General features: G+C 50.6%; 1 protein-coding gene, 1 pseudogene and 1 gene segment (V, D, J or C); 2 read left to right on the top strand and 1 right to left on the bottom strand.

Moving 5' to 3' along the window:
• The window catches only part of LOC789205 (immunoglobulin lambda-1 light chain-like), a 448,173-nt gene that overhangs the window by 399,293 nt on the left and 28,389 nt on the right, over positions 1-20,491 (bottom strand). The window lies entirely within an intron of this gene.
• Positions 1,309-1,952, top strand: LOC112442065 (immunoglobulin lambda variable 1-40-like). The segment is given in 2 exon segments: positions 1,309-1,406; positions 1,516-1,952. Coding segments are annotated over 2 exon segments (477 nt in total).
• LOC112442086 (immunoglobulin lambda variable 1-40-like) lies at positions 9,843-16,297 on the top strand (annotated as a pseudogene). The gene is made up of 4 exons (XR_003030110.2): positions 9,843-9,924; positions 10,034-10,245; positions 15,524-15,644; positions 16,163-16,297. The product of XR_003030110.2 is annotated as an immunoglobulin lambda variable 1-40-like (transcript).

Below are 20,491 nucleotides of genomic sequence, written 5' to 3'. Positions count from 1 at the left end.
AACGAGTTTCCAGATCTTCCTGAAACATTCACTTCCTCATCCCCCTCCTTGAACCTCTCTAACCCTTCCTCCCGTGAAGCCTCAGGTTTCCGGCTCTCAGGTGTGACCCCAGCTCGACCCCTCCCTGTTCCACCCCTGGTTCACCCTATTTTCCGAGGGGATCCAGTGATGCCCACCCAGCAGCTGATTTATCCCGTGAATGTTCACACTCCATCCCGTGTGCCCATCGAGTCAGGAGTCAGGAGGGGAGAGAAAGCCTGGTCCTGACACCTCTGAAATGATTTCTGGCTGAGGAGTGTCTGTGTTCAGCTGCTGTGGGAGTGACTTTATGCACAGTGAGCCCGGGAGAAGCTGCTGGGGCCCTGGGCTGGGAAAGTAGACCCTGTCCTGGGGCTCTGCCCCTGGGGCCATGACTGCTGCTCTGTCTGGACCACGCCTAAGTCAGGTTTGATCCCCATGATCACGTCTGAGATTCTTGAGAACAACTGATCTGTCTTGTCATGTCCTGTCCCTCATCTCAGATCTGAGACTGACCCATGGCTCTGATAACTCAGCCTGCCCTGTTTCACAGACAGAACATCCTGCTATGACATAAAATCCCCCAGTGGAGATGCCATACGTGTCAGAAAGTCTTTAAAATGATTTTATTTAAAGAACATAATCTAAAAGGAAAATTATGTTTTAGAAATAGTACCATGGCAATAAAAATTAAAATAGAGCCAGAGATGGACACAACTTTGTCGGACTGAACCACAACATTTGCTTCAGTTAAATTTAGGCATCTATTTTAAGTGAGGCCCTTAGATTTTCACTACTCCATGAACACATTTTGGTTCATTGAAAATCTCAAAATCACACATCCACTGTGTAACACTCACATGCACTACAGGGTAAGCTACAGTTGGCTGCTGTTTTCCAACCAAACACATCCTGAAGGTATAATTTCAAGACCAGTTTTGGGAATGTTGACTCTAAGAGCTCTATCACCAGGTCAGGATGGATGTTTGGCCAGGACACTAGGGGGCGTTCCAAAGCCTTTCCTGAGTGTCTGGAGGGGATGACAGCAGAGAAGAGCCCCCTGGTACTTCCTGATGCTTTCTGCTCAGGGCTCCCAGCTGTGACATGCCACCCCAAGCCCCACGCATCCCTTCCCCAGATCACACACTGGTGTCCCTCAGGCACAGGAAGCTGACCCAGGACCCAGAGGTGATCAGAGCATTGCGGGGGGTTGGAGGGGAGGACAGTCATTTGCATGAAAGAACCCTCCCCCTCTCAGTATATGAAGAGGGGAAGGAGCGGTGTGGGGACGCTCTGTTCTGCTGTGGGGCCACAGAAGGCAGGACGCCCTGACATGTCCACCATGGCCTGGTCCCCTCTGTTCCTCACGCTGGTCGCTCTCTGCACAGGTGACTGGATAGGGGGACAGGGGAAGGGCCCTGGGAAGACACAAGGGCCCTGCTCCCTGCTCTCATGTCTTGACCCCCGAGTCACCATCTCTGTCTCTCGCCCTTCCAGGATCCTGGGCCCAGGCTGTGCTGACTCAGCCATCATCCGTGTCCGGGTCCCTGGGCCAGAGGGTCTCCATCACCTGCACCGGAAGCAGCAGCAATGTTGGAAATGGATATGTGAGCTGGTTCCAACAGATCCCAGGATCGGCCCCCAGAACCCTCATCTATGGTGACACCAGTCGAGCCTCGGGGGTCCCCGACCGATTCTCCGGCTCCAGGTCTGGGAACACAGCCACCCTGACCATCAGCTCGCTCCAGGCTGAGGACGAGGCAGATTATTTCTGTGCAGCTGGTGACAGCAGTAGCAGTAATGCCACAGTGCTCCAGGCCAGGGGGGAAGTGAGACAAAAACCTGCTCTCCCCCAAGTCACGGGCCTCCCTGGGCTGAAGCATCTTCTGCCAATGCAGACACTTCTGTTGCTTGTTTGATTTAAAACGGGGGTCTGAGCCCCACACCAGGAAATTGGTCTGGGAAACCCTTTCAGTTCTTCTTCATTCTGACCCCTCACCAAGGCTTTGCTTTCGGCAACCGTATTTTATATGAATATCTGAAGTTGAGCAGAAGGACCTGAATGCCAGAGGCAGGTCCTGGCGGACAGAGTCCATGACGGTCATGTCAGAACCAGAGAGACAGTGTCCAGCTGGGTCTGATTCAGGACGTTTAGCTCCTTGGCCGGCCCTGGGCTGAGCTGAGGCCCAGGCTGCTGCTCCTGCCTTTCCTGTGACCGCCTCTCACCATGTCCAATGAAGATCAGGTAACGGTCATAAGGGTTTCTCAACCAGAGATGAAACAGGAGCCCAGACAAGGATGAGATTCCCATTTATAAGCATAATCTTTTATATCAAACATTTATTATAGAAAGATTATAAAATTAGACTAAAAACATCTTTAAATATCTGAGTCAAAAAGAAGTACTATGAGAACCATGATGAAGGGTAAATGAGAACCCCTGGAAGTGACCAAGAAGAGATTTGTTGTACCTGAGAGCCTCCCTATTCTCTTTGCAAAGAGAGAAATAAGAACAGAGCCATGTAGTCAGCTGGGCAGGCTCCAGGAGGCCTTGCAAATTCAACCTTGACTACCTATCAACCTGGGAAGGAAACTCAGACAGAATCATGACCAGGCACAACCCCCCGGGAATGCTGGGTTTTTGAACCCTGGAAATTCAGGTTCGGGTGGTTGTGTTATGGCAGTGAACCCACGAGCTCGGCGGAGCAAACTCAGACATCAGGGAATCCTGAAATTCATTAGTGAATCAACATACCATTGAGGGGTCTGAGGTCATTCAGTTCAGTTCAGTTCAGTCGCTCAGTCGTGTCCGACTCATTGTGACCCCATGAATCGCATCACGCGAGGCCTCCCTGTCCATCACCAACTCCCGGAGTTCACACAAACTCATGCATTGAGTCTGTGATGCCATCCAGCCATCTCATCCTCTGTCCTCCCCTTCTCCTCCTCCCCCAATCCCTCCCAGCATCAGGGTCTTTTCCAATGAGTCAACTCTTCACATGAGGTGGCCAAAGTATTGGAGTTTCAGCTTCAGCATTAGTCCTTCCAGTGAACACCCAGGACTGGTCTCCTTTAGGATGGACTGGTTGGATCTCTCATTAGGTACCTGGAAAAATCAATGACCAGGCCCAAACTAGACGAAGGCAACTCATTCTACTGCCCTGGGCGGTGACAGCAGGAAGACCCACCTGCAAGTGAGACAAAGCCCTTCCAGGAGGCTGTGGTGTGAAGTGGGGGAGGAGGAGGTCAGAGTCCAGCAGAGGGCGCTGTGGGCCTGGTCCTGAGAGCCCAGGGTCCTGGCCAGGCAGGCTGGCACCGCCTCCCTTGGCTCTTGCCCACGTGGGCAGCAGGGTCCCCACTGGAGGGTGACATCCTGCACCTGGGCTCCCAGGGGACACGGCAGCTCTCAGCTCAGAGCCACAGGCTTGCCTCTCAGTTCCCGCTGCTCTGTCGTGGGGTCAGTGCTCAGACCTGACATCCAGCCAAGGACAGAGGGACGGTCATACAACAAGAATGAACTTCCTTCAGGAAACTCGGCCTCCGGGGATACCTGGACAGGGGATGAGAGACCCCTGCAGAGGCTGCCCCATTGCCCACAGAATGCCCGGGTGTTCCCAGTTGAAGAGGGATGCAGGCAAGGACCCTCTGTCACCATCTGTGTCATTTAAAAACGTTCCCTGTTGGGTTACTTGGCAATTTCAACATTTTGTCGTGAACCATGGAAACTGACATTGTGTCAGTTTCTGTGGCTCCCTTACTTGTTCCTTCCCGTTATATTAATACTTTATGTTAACACTTGTAACATGAAAGATATGAAATCAGAAGTTCAGCCAAACTGTCATCAATATGTTCGTATAAAAAGAAAAGAATTCAGTAGGAATACATAATAACCCCTTGCACCGCTCCCACTCCCTGCAGCCTCTTCTACTCCTCTCTTGCTCTTTCCTAAGAGCACCCCTCTAATCCATGACTTTCCTCCCCAATCCTGGGCTCCTCTCTACAACCCTTCACCAGCGACCTCCTCCTCCAGACCAATGTCACTCTATCAGGTCATGGGTCGGTTTCCAGGCTTCCTTGACCAGCCTTGTCCTCTCTTGCAACCTCTCTAGCCCTCCTACCAGAGAAGCCTCAGGTCTCCAGACTTCAGGTGTGACTCCAACTCATCCCCTCCCGGCCAGGGCTGTCACTGCTGCCTTACCTGGACCTCCTTTAACTCAGCCTATCTTCCTATGGTCACTTCTGAGTGTCCGAGGTCAGGAGACCTGCCCTGTCATGCACGTTCCCTCAACTCAGCTCTGAGCTGACCTATGGCTCCCATACGTCAGCCTGCCCTGTTTTCACAGGCTGCTCAGAGACAAGCACTCCCCAGTGGAGAGGCAAAATGTGGCAGAAAGAGCTGGTTCTAGCCCTGCCTCACTCAAACTCCAAACAAGTTAGGAATGCAAATATCTTTGTAGAAATATTTTTACTGGATAATATTTAAAATTTCCTAGGATACCTATGAGGTCAATTAAAAAGAACTTTTTAATAAAAAAGAACTTACAATGATAATTAGTTTTCCAGAACTGTACCCTTGTAAGTGAAAAATTAAGAGAGAACATAGATTTTCCATCAGTTTAATTCATGCACAGATTTTAAGGAATGACTGTAGATTTTCTGTAATCCATTGCCACATTTGGTTCGTTTAAAATCTCACACACCCAGAGTGTAACACCTCACCAGTGCAGGGCAAGCTACAGTCAACCGTTCTTTTCCAACCAATCACTTTGACCTCTACCTTCTCTAACCTGCTATTTGGGACGGTTGGTCCTAACAGCTATTATGTATCAGGATCCCTGGGGACACATGCTGCTCAGAGCCCTTCAGAGTCTCAATAAAAACTGCCAGGAGCATCACCAGGCCTGCTCCCTGCAGCCGGTGCCCTGTGCCTGCAGGACAGACGCCCGGGAGGGGCAACTTCATAAGACAGGCCATGGGACAGGGTCCAGCGTGTGGAAGGCTTCACACACAGTAAGTTCTGTTCAGTTCAGTAGCTCAGTCATGTCCGACTCTTTGCGACCCCATGGACTGTAGCACGCCAGGCTTCCCTGTCCATCACCAAGTCCTGGAATTTACTCAAACTCATGTCCATTGAGTTGGTGATGCCATCCAACAATCTTATCCTCTGTTGTCCCCTTCTCCTCCCACCTTCAATCTTTCCCAGCATCAGGGTCTTTTCAAATGAGTCAGTTCTTTGCATCAGGTGGCCAAAGTATTGGAGCTTCAGCTTCAGTATCAGTCCATCCACTGAACATTCAGGACTGATTTCCTTTAGGATGGACTGGTTGGATCTCCTTGCAGTCCAATGGACTCTCAAAAGTCTCCTCCAACACCAGAGTTCAAAAGCATCATTTCTTTGGTGCACAGCTGTCTTTATAGTCCAACTCTCAACTTTTCCATGACTACTGGAAAAACCATAGCTTTGACTAGACAGACCTTTGTTGGCAAAGTCATGTATCTGCTTTTTAATATGCTGTCTAGGTTGGTCATAGCTTTTCTTCCAAGGAGCAAGCGTCTTTTAATTTCATGGCTGCAGTCCCCATCTGCAGTGATTTGGAGCCCAAACGTGAAGTCTGTCAGTTTCCACTGTTTCCCCATCTATTTGCCATGAAGTGATGGGACCAGATGCCATGACCTTAGTTTTCTAAATGTTGGGTTTTAATCCAACTTTTTCACTCTCCTCTTTTGCTTTCATCAAGAGGCTCTTTTGTTCAAACACACAGTAAAGATGCAGGCATTTAGGAATGCTGAGTCCCACCTCAGGCCTCTCTCCACACCTTCACCCCCTCCTCAGAGAACTGCCCCCTCTTCCTCAGGGCTGAGGGGACGCACAGAGGAAGGAGGGCTCTGCCCACCAGGGAGGAGGCCCACAGAGGAGGGACCCTGCTGTCCTGCACAGAAGGAGACCCACCTTCCCGCTCCGGGGCCGGCACTGCCCTGACCTGATCCTGATCTGAGAGGAATTTGTGTCTCAGATGCCCCTCGGTCCTGACCCCTGAGCAGTCATGGAAGCCCTGGACAGATTCATCCTGAGGATTTGAGGGGAGCCCATGATGGCCCTGAGCTCAGGGGGACACAGAAGGGGCACCTGGCCTGGTGCTAAAGAGGGGACAGTGCACAGAGCAGGAGGCAGGATCTGTCCTTGAGGGCTTTGCTCTCCAGGTCACAGGATGTGTGTCTGGGCCTGGACAAGGGGTGGGGGGCGCTCGAGGTCCATTTCTGACGCTGGGTGGTGGGAGGCAGAGCTGGGCCCCCGACAGAGCTCCTTGACAAGGCCTGGTGGCCTCTGCTCAGGGCTCCCAGCTGTGACTCCCACTCCTGAGGCCCACAGAGCCCTACCCCTGACAACTCTCTGGCCACCGTCAGGCATAGAGACCTGGCCCAGGGCCTGGGAGGGTCAGTGTGATGCACGGGATCCTTTGCATGAAAGGACCCTCCCCCTCTCAGGGTATGAAGAGGGGAAGGAGCGGTGTGGGGACACTCTGCTCAGCTGTGAGGCTACAGAAGGCAGGACGCCCTGACTGTGTCCACCATGGCCTGGTCCCCTCTGCTCCTCACCCTGGTCGTTCTCTTCACAGGTGACTGGATGGGGGGACAGGTGAAGGGCCCTGGGAAGACTCACAGGCCCTGCTCCCTACTCTCCTGTCAGGACCCCAGAGTCACCATGTCTGTCTCTCCCCCTTCCAGGATCCTGGGCCCAGGCTATGCTGACTCAGCCGCCCTCCGTGTTTGGGACTTTGGGTCAGAGGGTTACCCTCTCCTTCACTGGAAGGAGCAGCAACACTGGGGGTCTTTATGTGAGCTGGTACCAACAGCTCCCAGGAAAGGCCCCTAGACTCCTGACATATGAAAATAGCAAACGACCCTCAGGGGTCCCAGATTGATTCTCTGGCTCCAAGCCTGGCAACTCAGCCTCTCTGACCACCTCAGTTCATGCTGAATGATACTGATTATTACTGTTTCTCATGGGCTGATGGCTTGAAAGTTTGCACAGTGCTTCAGGCCAGAGAGAAGGAGACAAAAACCTGCTTCCCCCACAGCCATGGGGCTCCCAGGGCAAGGTGTTTGCCCCTCCTTTCCTGGAGTCCCTGAGACCACGGAACCCAGCAGAAATGAGTGTCCCCTGACTGCAGCACAGCTGACCACTCAGCTTGACTCCCCTCCCTAGGCCAGCGGCACACAAGGGGTGGTCACACGCCCCTGGATGAAGGAGCTGCTCACAGCAATTGCCCCCGGCTCCCAGGTCGCAGTCGGCAGCACGGAGCAGGGGAGTCAGTGCGCCCTTGCTGGGTCACTGGGCAGTGAACGCACATCCCTGAGCTTCCACCACAGAAGCATTTTCTGTTAAAGGAAAAGGAAATGGAACCCAGAGTTTCTACAAGCAATTTCCACAGAATCCAGTATCCAGTAGAATTGTCACTTCTATCAAGAACCAGAATACTAAATATTGAAGGGAAGTGAGAAGGCATAGACATCACTGGTGAGATGCCTGAGATGATGAAATCAGGTGACAGATGTTTTTAGGGACAAATCATCAAATCTATTTGATGAGCAAGTACAAACACTCTTGGATCCTAAGGAAAAGGAGATAAATGTAGGAAAAAGAGAAAAAGTAGTCAGAATCACCTGAAAATACAATAGGAGAAATAAAAAAGAAGTATCTGCACACTATCAAAGACATGTAATACTTATTGCTATTCAATACATTCATTTGTTTATTGACAGAGTGTTTGGTGACAGGAAAAAAGAGCGCCCCTGCTTCCTCTCATAAGGCTTCCCAGGTGTCGCTCGAGGTAAAGAACCCGGTGCCAATGCAAGGGACATAAGAGAAGTGGGTTCTGTCCCTGGGGTGGGAAGATCCTCTGGAGCAAGAAACGGCAACCCTCTCCAGTGTTCTTGCCTGGAGAATCCCATGGACAGATGAGCCTGGTGGGCTAGAGTCCACGGGGTCGCAAAGGAGTCAAACAGGATTGAGAATCAAGAAACTGAGCGGCACCTTGGTCCCACTCTCACCGCCGAGAACGTTCCCCGGGTGCGTCACCAGGGGGCGCTGTGCACCTGCTCAGAACTGGCAGCCCCTCAACGCACCCCCATGGTCCCCTGAGCTGGCCCTGCACCCGGGCTCAGTGGACTGAGTTGGATGTGAGAGCAGGTGGTTCCTCTCAGGGGACAGACTCAGAGCCGCGGCCCCCAGGCCTCCTCCTGGGACTGAAGCTGCACCCGGGGCCGAACACCCAGAATTGGAGGGTGAAGGGGTCAGGTAGTCATCAGTGCCCACCCTCTTCCCAGAAAGAGAGGAGGGAAGGAGCCCCTAGAGCCCACTCAGTGAACCCCTCCAGCTCTCCTCAGCCTGCGCCCGCTCCTCCTCATCTCTTTGCTCAGAGCCTGCCCTCCTCCTCTCCTCATTCGTGACTTTCCTCCCAATTCTGGGCCTCGCTCTTTCTACATCATACACTGTTGGCCTCCACAGTGATGACCAAGCTCATGCTCTTAGCGAGTCATGAACGAGTTTCCAGATCTTCCTGAAACACTCACTTCCTCATCCCCCTCCTTGAACCTCTCTAACCCTTGCTTCCCGAGAAGCCTCAGATTTCTGGCTCTCAGGTGTGACCCCAGCTCGACCCCTCCCTGTTCCACCTCTGGTTCCCCCTCATTTCCCAGGGGACCCAGTGATGCCCACCCAGCAGCTGATTTATCCCGTGAACGTTCACACTCTGTCCCATGTGCCCATCGAGTGAGGAATCAGGAGGGGAGAGAAACCCTGTCCTGAGACCTGGGAAATGATTCCTGGCTGAGGAGTGTCTGTCCTCAGCTGCTGTGGGACTGACTTTATGCACAGTGAGCCCGGGAGAAGCTGCTGGGGCCCTGGGCTGAGAAAGCAGACCCTGTCCTGGGGCTCTGCCCCCGGGGCCGTGGCTGCTGCTCTGTCTGGACCACACCTAAGTCAGGTTTGATCCCCATGATCACGTCTGAGATTCCTGAGAACAACTGGTCTGTCTTGTCATGTCCTGTCCCTCATCTCAGATCTGAGACTGACCCATGGCTCTGATAACTCAGCCTGCCCTGTTTCACAGATGCCATATATGTCACAGAGTCTTTAAAATGATCTTATTTAAAGAACAGAATCTAAAAGGAAAATTATGTTTTAGAAATAGTACCATGGCAATAAAAAATTAAAATAGAGCCAGAGACGGACACAACTTTGTCGGACTGAACCACAACATTTGCTTCAGTTAAATTTAGGCATCTATTTTAAGTGAGGCCCTTAGATTTTCACTACTCCACAATCACATTTTGGTTCATTGAAAATCTCAAAATCACACATCCACTGTGTAACACTCACATGCACTACAGGGTAAGCTACAGTTGGCTGCTGTTTTCCAACCAAACACATCCTGAAGGTATAATTTCAAGACCAGTTTTGGGAATGTTGACTCTAAGAGCTCTATCACCAGGTCAGGATGTATGTTTGGCCAGGACACCAGGGGGCATTCCAAGGCCTTTCCTGAGTGTCTGGAGGGGTGAGAGCAGAGACCAGCCCCCTGGTACTTCCTGATGCTTTCTGCTCAGGGTCCCAGCTGTGACATGCCACCCCCAAGCCCCACGCATCCCTTCCCCAGATCACACACTGGTCTCCCTCAGGCACAGGAAGCTGACCCAGGTCCCAGAGGTGATCAGAGCATTGTGGGGTTGGACGGGAGGACAGTCATTTGCATGAAAGGCCCCGCCCCCTCTCAGGGTATGAAGAGGGGAAGGAGCGGTGTGGGGACGCTCTGTTCTGCTGTGGGCCACAGACAGCAGGACGCCCTGACATGTCCACCATGGCCTGGTCCCCTCTGTTCCTCACGCTGGTTGCTGTCTACACAGGTGACTGGATGGGGGGGACAGGGGAAGGGCCCGGAAAGACACAAGGGCCCTGCTCCCTGCTCTCATGTCTTGACCCCCGAGTCACCATCTCTGTCTCTCGCCCTTCCAGGATCCTGGGCCCAGGCTGTGCTGACTCAGCCATCATCCGTGTCCGGGTCCCTGGGCCAGAGGGTCTCCATCACCTGCTCTGGAAGCAGCAGCAATGTTGGAAATGGATATGTGAGCTGGTACCAACTGATCCCAGGATCGGCCCCCAGAACCCTTCATCTATGGTGACACCAGTCGAGCCTCGGGGGTCCCCGACCGATTCTCCGGCTCCAGGTCTGGGAACACAGCCACCCCTGACCATCAGCTCGCTCCAGGCTGAGGACGAGGCAGATTATTTCTGTGCATCTGCTGAGGATAGTAGCAGTAATGCCACAGTGCTCCAGGCCAGGGGGGAAGTGAGACAAAAACCTGCCCTCCCTGAAGTCACGGGCCCTCCCTGGGCTGAAGCATCTTCTGCCAATGCAGACACTTCTGTTGCTTGTTTGATTTAAAACGGGGGTCTGAGCCCCACACCAGGAAATTGGTCTGGGAAACCCTTTCATTCTTCTTCATTCTGACCCCTCACCAAGGCTTTGCTTTCGGCAACCGTATTTTATATGAATATCTGAAGTTGAGCAGAAGGACCTGAATGCCACAGGCAGGTCCTGGCGGACAGAGTCCATGACGGTCATTGTCAGAACCAGAGAGACAGTGTCCAGCTGGGTCTGATTCAGGACGTTTAGCTCCTTGGCCGGCCCTGGGCTGAGCTGAGGCCCAGGCTGCTGCTCCTGGCCTTTCCTGTGACCGCCTCTCACCATGTCCAATGAAGCTCAGGTAACGGTCATAAGGGTTTCTCAACCAGAGATGAAACAGGAGCCCAGACAAGGATGAGATTCCCATTTATAAGCATAATCTTTTATATCAAACATTTATTATAGAAAGATTATAATATTAGACTAAAAACATCTTTAAATATCTGAGTCAAAAAGAAGTACTATGAGAACCATGATGAAGGGTAAATGAGAACCCCTGGAAGTGACCAAGAAGAGATTTGTTGTACCTGAGAGCCTCCCTATTCTCTTTGCAAAGAGAGAAATAAGAACAGAGCCATGTAGTCAGCTGGGCAGGCTCCAGGAGGCCTTGCAAATTCAACCTTGACTACCTATCAACCTGGGAAGGAAACTCAGACAGAATCATGACCAGGCACAACCCCCCGGGAATGCTGGGTTTTTGAACCCTGGAAATTCAGGGTTCGGGTGGTTGTGTTATGGCAGTGAACCCACGAGCTCGGCGGAGCAAACTCAGACATCAGGGAATCCTGAAATTCATTAGTGAATCAACATACCATTGAGGGGTCTGAGGTCATTCAGTTCAGTTCAGTTCAGTCGCTCAGTCGTGTCCGACTCATTGTGGACCCCCATGAATCGCATCACGCGAGGCCTCCCTGTCCATCACCAACTCCCGGAGTTCACACAAACTCATGCATTGAGTCTGTGATGCCATCCAGCCATCTCATCCTCTGTCCTCCCCCTTCTCCTCCTCCCCCAATCCCTCCCAGCATCAGGGTCTTTTCCAATGAGTCAACACTTCACATGAGGTGGCCAAAGTATTGGAGTTTCAGCTTCAGCATCATTCATTCCAATGCACACCCAGGACTGGTCTCCTTTAGGATGGACTGGTTGGATCTCTCATTAGGTACTGGAAAAATCAATGACCAAGCCAAACTAGATGAAGGCGAACTCATTCTACTGCCCTGGGCGGTGACATCAGGAAGACCCAGCTGCAAGTGTGAGAAAGCCCTTCCAGGAGGCTGTGGTGTGAAGTGGGGGAGGAGGAGGTCTGAGTCCAGCAGGGGGCGCTGTGGGCCTGGTCCTGAGAACCCAGGGTCCTGGCCAGGCAGGCTGGCACCTCCTGTGTTGGCTCTTGCCCACGTGGGCAGCAGGGTCCCTCACTGGAGGGTGACGTCCTGCACCTGGGCTCCCAGGGACACAGCAGCTCTCAGCTCAGAGCCACAGCTTGCTTCTCAGTTCCTGCTGCTCTTGTCGTTGGGGTCAGTGCCCAGACCTGACATCCAACCAAGGACAGAGGGACGGTCATACAACAAAAATGAACTTCCTTCAGGAACCTCGACCTCCGGGGATACCTGGACAGGGGATGAGAGACCCCTGCAGAGGCTGCCCCATTGCCCACCGAACGGCCCGGGTGTTCCCCGTGGATGAGGGATGCAGGCAAGGACCCTCTGTCACCATCGGTGTCATTTAAATATGTTCCCTGTTGTGTTATTTGGCAATTCAACATTTTGAATTGAACAACGGAAAGTGATATCGTGTCAGTTTTTGTGGCTCCATTACTTGTTCCTTCCCATTTATTAATACTTTATGTTAACACTTGTAACATGAAATATATGAAATCAGAAGTTCAGCCAAACTGTCATCAATATGTTCATATAATAAGAAAAAGAATTCAGTAGGAATATATATTTTCACCTCTATGACGTGAGGTTCTCAAAACACCTCTGACAAAAATCATGTGAATTTTATTAAAAAGCTACTTTAGCAGCAATTCCAATATGAATACAAATAAGAAGAGCACTTACATTTTTACGTCAAAGAAACAAGAATGAACAAGACTTTCCCGTCTCTTCCACACACGTTAACGTGAGGTGTCTGAGCTCCTTCTCCTCCTCGTTGCCTCCACACCCCTCCTCCATCCCGGGTCCATCGGCTCCACCCAGAACCACAGGGAAGGGAGTTTTACAAGGTCCACGGTGGTCACCACACCTACCTCTTCACACACCATGTTTTTCTATTTCTGATGATTGGACATGCGTCCCAACTTTGTTGTAACTGAACTTGCCAGCTATCACCATTGCATGATGAGATGGTGACCTTTCCCCGTGAAATCCGCAGTTCTATTGAAGGTACTCCACGTGTCATGGCTGTTTTACAGCACAGGACGCTGTTACCCTAAGCCTGCCCATGTGGCTCTGCATGCCACTGCCCACCTCCCATCCTGGTCTTCCCACCGCTGGGACTAGAGACAGTTTAAAAGTGGCTTCAAGGGCCACCCCTACCCTTCACAGCAGACACAGGCTCTGGGATTTCCTGCTCGGCTCAGGGCTGGAGGACGGACAGCACCGCACAGACGGACTCAGGGCTCCCTGAGAAGACAGAGAGTATTCTAAAGACGGGCTCAGGTGTGGAAAGGCTGGATTTACTGGGGCAAGAGAGGAAGACTTAGGACAAGGAAATGGCAACCCACCCCAGTATTCTTGCCTAGAGAATTGCGTAGACAGAGGAGCCTGTCCATGGGGTCACACAGAGTCGGGCACGACTGAAGTGACTTAGCATGCGTGCGTGCATGCACTGGAGAAGGAAATGGGCAACCCACTCCAACGTTCTTGCCTGGAGAGTCCCAGGGATGGAGGAGCCTGGGGGCTGCCGTCTTTGGGTCATACAGAGTCGGACCATGACTGAAGCAACCTGGCAGCAGCAGCAATAGCAACAGACCAACATGGTCCCCTGAGCTGGCCCTGCTCCCAGGCTCAGCAGACTGAGTTGACGTGACAGCAGGTGCTTCCTCTCAAAGGACAGACTCAGACCCGCGGCCCCCAGGCCTCCTCCTGGGAGAGAAGCTGCACACGGGGCCGAGCACCCCGGAATGAGGGTGAAGGGGTCAGGTGGTCATCAGTCCCCACCCTCTTCCCAGAAACAGAGGAGGGGAGGAGCCCCCAGAGCCCACTCCATGCCACCCCTCCCGCTCCCCTCATTCATGACTTCCTCCCAATTCTGGGCCCTTCTCTTTCTACAGACCTACACTGTTGATCTCCATGGTCATGACCCAGCTCACTCTGTCAGAAGATCGTGGACATGTTTCCAAATCTTTCTGAAATTTACACTCACTTCCTCGGCCCCCCCTTGAACCTCTCTAACCCTTCCTTTCCAAGAAGCCTCAGGTCTCTGGTTCTCAATGTGACCCCTACTCGTCCCCCTCCCTGTTCCTCCCCAGGTTCCCTTGTTTCCCAGGGGATCCATGAACCCCTCTAGTAGCCGATTTATTCCCTGAGACCTCACACTCCGTCCTGTGTGCCCATTGAGTGAGGAATCAGGAGGGGAGAGAAACCCTGTCCTGAGACCTGGGAAATGATTCCTGGCTGAGGAGTGTCTGTGCTCAGCTGCTGTGGGACTGATTTTATGCACAGTGAGCCCGGGAGAAGCTGCTGGGGCCCTGGGCTGGGAAAGCAGACCCTGTGGGCTCTGCCCCCGGGGCCGTGACTGCTGCTCTGTCTGACCATGTCTATGGTCCCGTCTGAGGTTCCTGAGAACAGCTGATCTGCCTTGTCTTGTCCTGTGTCTCATCTCAGATCTGAGACCGAGCAATGGCTCTGCTAACTCAGCCTGCCCTGTTTCACAGAGAGAACGTCCTGCTACGACATAAAATCCCCCAGTGGAGATGCCATACATGTCAGAAAGTCTTTAAAATTATCTTACTTAAAGAACAGAGGCTACAAGGAAAATTAATGTTTTAGAAATACTACCATGGGAATGCAGAATTAAACCAGAGCCAGAGTTGGACACAGCTTAGTGACTTAAACAACAACATTTCTTCAGTTAAATTTAGGCATCTATTTTAAGTGAGGCCCTTAGATTTTTACTACTCCATGATCACATTTTGGTTCATTGAAAATCTCAAAATCACACATCTACTGTGTAACACTCACATGCACTACAGGGTAAGCTACAGTTGGCTGCTGTTTTCCAAGCAAACACATCCTGAAGGTATAATTACAAAACCAGTTTGGGGAAAGTTGGCTGTTAAGAGCTCTGATCACCAGGTCAGGATGTGTGTTTGGCCAGGACACCAGGGGGCATTCCAAGGCCTTTCCTGAGTGTCTGGAGGGGTGAGAGCAGAGAGCCAGCCCTCTGGTACTTCCTGATGCTTTCTGCTCAGGGTTCCCAGCTGTGACATCCCACCCCCAAGCCCCACGCATCCCTTCCCCAGATCACACACTGGTCTCCCTCAGGCACAGGAAGCTGACCCAGGTCCCAGAGGTGATCAGAGCATTGTGGGGGTTGGAGGGGAGGATAGTCATTTGCATGAAAGGACCCTCCCCCTCTCAGTATATGAAGAGGGGAAGGAGCGGTGTGGGGACGCTCTGTTCTGCTGTGGGGCCACAGACGGCAGGACACCCTGACATGTCCACCATGGCCTGGTCCCCTCTGCTCCTCACGCTGGTCGCTCTCTGCACAGGTGACTGGATGGGGGGACAGGGGAAGGGCCCTGGGAAGACACACAGGCCCTGCTCCCTGCTCTCATGTCTGGACTCCTGAGTCACCATCTCTGTCTCTCCCCCTTCCAAGATCCTGGGCCCAAGCTGTGCTGACTCAACCGCCCTCCATGTCTGGGTCCCTGGGCCAGAGGGTCTCCATCACCTGCTCTGGAAGCAGCAGCAACGTTGGAACTGGCAATTATGTTGGCTGGTACCAAATGATCCCAGGATCGGCCCCCAGAACCCTCATCTACCGTGCTACCAGTCGACTCTCGGGGTCCCCGACTGATTCTCCGTCTCCAGGTCTGGGAACACAGCCACCCTGACCATCAGCTCGCACCAGGCTGAGGACGAGGCTGATTATTACTGTGTATCTTAGGACAGCAGTATCAGTGGTGCCACAGTGCTCCAGGCCAGGGGGGAAGTGAGACAAAAACCTGCTGTCCTCTCAGAGTCAGGGCTCTGGGGGCAGAAACATCCTCTGCAAAGGCAGCCACTTCATTTGTCTGTTTGGCCTAAGACTGGGTCCAGAATCACACCAGGGAACTTGGTCCGGAAAAATCTGTTCACATCTGTCTTAATTCACCCGTTCTCCAGCTTTCCTTGGCAGCAACACATTGTCTGATTTTCTCAACTTTAGCAGAAATCCCCGGTGCCAAGGGCAGGTGCCCTGGGGTCAGAGTCCATGACGGGTCAGGTCAGAACCAGAGAAACACAGTAGAGTCTGTCTGACTCTGGACTCACCAAGCATCCAGCGTGTGTCCTGGTCCCAACAGCTCTCGTTCTCTCTGATGCTAGTAGTGGGCCCTTGGGGATCCCTGCTCCATCTCAGATCTCGGGGTCTCTGCTCGTTTTCCAGGTCTCAAATCTGGAGTTCGGGCTCCTTGGCCATCACTGGGCTGACCTGATGCTCAGGCTGCTGCTCCCGCCTTCCCGTTACAGCCTTTCAGGCTCACCCAGAGCTCCAGGCTTGCGGAACTAGACCAGTTATGGTATGGACTCCTCTCTGGGGAGATGGGGCCGCCCAGTGGCTTCCTGCTCGGCGTCTTGCTGGACCTGCTGCTGCTATCACCCTGACTCCAGGTCATCTGGGGGCTCTGCCTGGGCATGGAGCCTCCTCCTGTCCCCTCTGTCCTTAAAGTCTCTCCAGCAGCCCATTCCCAGGAGAAGGTCTCGAAGGAAACAGGAAGTTCATGTCCCCGTCACTAGGGACACAGTGTCTCTTTGCCCTGAAGCTCGGGGGCTGAGGCTGGGGTCTGGCTGAGGTCATTTCAGACCTGAACTCTGACTCGGGAGCCTTTAATCTCCATCACTGGGGCATCTGCCCATTCCCAGGAGTTTCTAGAGCTCTGACCCCTCTCATGGGCCCTCAACATGAACGCCTGTGCGTTTTCTTCACAGGGGAGGTTTCTTCGGTTACTGCTGCACCAACACGGGGGCATCTGAGCTGCACCTTACATTTGGGTCCTTTGGATCTACTGCCTCTCCATGGCCCTCACTGCTAAGACCCACCACTGATTCTTCCTGTTCAGTATCTTTGTCTAGCACTTGCACATGATGTTGAATTATTGTTATGGAGATTAAATTCACTTTGCTTCTGATTTTTGGAGTTTCCACAAATTATTGTCACCAGATATCACTATGAGAATAGTTGGTGCTTTTACAATATCGCATACTTAGGTCTTGATACATTGATGACTTTTTTCTTAAAATGGAAAAAAAAAAAAAAAAAAAGACGTGTTCCATGGCTTTCCTTCCCCCACAAGTAGTGGATGCAGCCTGGAGCCATTCCGGTTCTGCAGATGGTCACATGTCCTAGGTCACCCTTGGTGTGGTCATCTTCTGGCCCATGGGCTGCAGACACCACTTCACATTCCCACCTGCCCATTGCTCGTCACCTGCCCCACAGACAGGAAAACAAGCTCTCATCTTAACATGATCTGCTCTGTCTAGGATCTCCCACAGGGTTACCAGAAGTAATGCTAGAAAACCTGTTGTTTTCCAGTTACTAAAAGCAAAGAAGCAAGAAGGATACTTTCAAAAATTCAATTCATGATAGTATCAAAAAAATAAAATGCTTAGGAATATGATTAACCCAGTAGGTGAGAGGCTTATAAACTGAAAACAAGAAAACATTGTTGAGAAATTCACACAGTTGTAAATAAGTGAAAGGAGCCCTGAGATCACGGTTGGGACAACCTCATACTGTGAAGGTGACCTCAGTCCTGCCAGATTGATCTACATGTTTGCGGCTGTTACCAAGTCCAAACTCACTCTGCTCACCTCACGACAGGCCAATGAATCCGAGAGGAAAGGAATACGACTTTATTTGGAAAGTCAGCTGACAGAGAAGTTGGCAGACTAATGTCTCCAAATGACCATGCTCTTGGGCCTGGATGCTAGCTGCTTTTAGGGATGAGAGATGGGGCAAGTGAGGACACAAAGTGAAAAAGACCATTGAACTCTTGCAATGATTCCCTAGAATGGCAACCTCAGGCAGGGGGATACGTTATTTCCGTCTTTCTTACAGTCATTCACAGGTGGGCAGGGTCAGACCATCTCCTTGTGAGCTATCCAAAGGTAATTGGTTTAAGGCTCAGGCAGAGGGAGTAGGGTTCTCTGAAGCAGGCTGCTATTTATGATGATGATAACAAACGTGACAGAAACAAGGGTTAAATTCGTAGAAACAGCTCCAGCGTGGATCAGAATTAACTCTGTATAATTCTGTCAAGTTTTACTTCAGAACCACCTAGTTTCTGTCAGGTTTTACCTCAGAACCCCCTAATTTCTGTCTGATTTTACCATGGAACCACCAAGTTTCTGTCAGATTTTACCTAAGGAGAACCTAGTTTCTGTCAGATTTTACTACAGAATCCCTTAGTTTCTGCTGGATTTTACGTCAGAAACTTCCTAGTTTCTCTCAGATTTAATGTCAGAACCCCTTAGTTTATGTCAGATGGTACCAAAGGTGTCTCTAGTTTCTCTCAGATTATAGCTCTGTATTGCTTAGTTTCTATCTGATCTTACCTCTGGAGCCTGTAATTCTGTCAGATTTTACCTCAGAACCACCTAGTTCCTGTCAGATTTTAGCTCAGAATCCCCTAGTTTCTGTCTGATTTTACCACGGAGCCATCGAATTTCTGTCAGATTTTACCACACAACCCCTTAGTTTCTGTCAGATTTTAACCTCAGTTCAGTTCAGTCGCTCAGTCCTGTCTGACATTTTGTGATCCCATGGACTGCATCATGCCAGGCTTCCCTGTCCATCACCAACTCCTGAAGCTTGCTCAGACTCATGCCTATTGAGTCGATGATACCATCCAACCACCTGATCCTCTGTCGTCCCCTTCTCCTCCTCAGAAGCCCCATACTATGTCAGATTTACCTAAGGAAAACTTAGTTTCTTTCAGATTTTACCACAGAACCCCCTTAGTTTCTGTCAGTGTTTACCCCCAGAATCCCCCTAGTTTCTCACAGATTTTACCTCAGGAGCCCCTAGTTTCTGTCAGATTTTACCACAGAACCAACCTAGTTTCTGTCAGATTTTACCCTAGAAGCCCCTAGCTTCTGTCAGATTTTCCACCAGAAGCCTCTAATTTCTGTTAGATTTTACCTTAGTACCCCCTGCTTTCTGTCAGTTTTTACCTCAGAAGCCTCCAATTTCTGTAACATGTTACCTTCATACCCCCTGATTTCTGTCAGATTTTACCCAAGAACCCCCTCGTTTCTGTCACATTTTACCAAAACAGTCCCTAGTTTCTCTCACACTATACCTCAGTATCATCTAGTTTCTTTCAGATTTTACCTCTGGAGCATGTAATTCTGTCAGATTTTACCTCAGAACCCCCTAGTTTTTGTCAGATTTTATGTCAGAAGCCCCTAGTTACTGTCCGATTTACCACAAAACCCATTATATTCTGTCAGGTTTACCTAAGGAGAACCTAGTTTCTCTCAGGTTTTACCACAGAACCCCTTAGTGTCTGTCACGTCTTACCTCACAAGCCCCCTACTTTCTCACAGATTTTACCTCAGGAGTCGCTATCTTCTGTCAAGTTTTACCTCAAAACCCCCTAGTTTCTGTCAGATTTTACCTCTGAAGCCCCTATTTTTTGCCACATTTCACCTCAGAAGCCCCTATTTTCTGCCACATTTCACCTCAAAATCCCAAGTTTCTGTTAGATGTTACCTCAGAGCCCCTTCATTTCTGTCAAATTTTACCTCAGAACCCCCTAGTTTCTGTGAGATTTTCCCTCAGAACCCCCTTGTTTCTGTCAGATTTTACCCCAGAAGCCCCTAGTTTATGTCAGATTTTATGCCAGAATCACCTAATTCCTGTCAGATTTTACCACAGAATCCCCTAGTTTCTACCAGATTTTCCCTCAGAAGACTATAGTTTCTTTTAAATTTTACCTCAGTATCCCTTAGTTTCTGTCACATTTCACCTCAGAACTGCCTAGTTTCTGTCACATTTTACCACAGCACCCTTTTTTTCTGTCAGATTTTTACCACACAACCCCCTAGTTTCTGTCAGATTTTAATTCAGAACCCATTAGTTTCTGTCAGATTTTACCTCTGAACACCCTAGTTTTTGTCACATTTCACCTCAGTAATCCCTAGTTTCCTAAGGCCCACTTGACTTCACATTCCAGGATCTGGCTCAAGGTGAATCATCATACCATTGTGATTATCTGGATCATGAAGATCTTTTTTGTACAGTTATGTGTATTCTTGCTAGCTCTTTCTTAATATCTTCTGCTTCTGTTAGGTCCATACCATTTCTGTCCTTTATTGTGCCCGTGTTTGGATCAAATGTTCCCTTGGCATCTCTTATTTTCTTGAAGAGATCTCTAGTCTTTCCCATTCTATTGTTTTCCTCTATTTCTTTACATTGATCACCAAAGAAGGCTTTCTTATCTCTCCTTGCTATTCTTTGGAACTCTGCATTAAATGTAAATTCAGACGTTAAATGGAAGAAAGTAGTGGGAAAACCACGAGACCATTCCGTTATGACCTAAATCAAATCCCTTATGATAAGACTATACAGCTGTGATGTGAGAAACAGGTATTCAAGGGATTAGATATCTGAGCTAGAGGGCCTGAAGAGCTTATGGAATGGACGTTTGTGACATTGTTACAGGACGGCAGCTCAAGATTCATCCCCAAGAAATAGTTAATGCAAAAGGCAAGTGGTTGTCTGAGGAGGCCACAAATAGCTGTGAAAAAAAAGAAGCAAGAGCAAATCAGAAAAAGGAAGATTAATACCCATTTTTG

The sequence above is a fragment of the Bos taurus genome, chromosome 17 (assembly GCF_002263795.3).
Source record: "Bos taurus isolate L1 Dominette 01449 registration number 42190680 breed Hereford chromosome 17, ARS-UCD2.0, whole genome shotgun sequence".
NCBI classification, from domain to species: domain Eukaryota; kingdom Metazoa; phylum Chordata; class Mammalia; order Artiodactyla; family Bovidae; genus Bos; species Bos taurus.
Note: the sequence above shows the minus strand (reverse complement) of the source record. Positions and strands in the feature narration are given on the sequence as shown.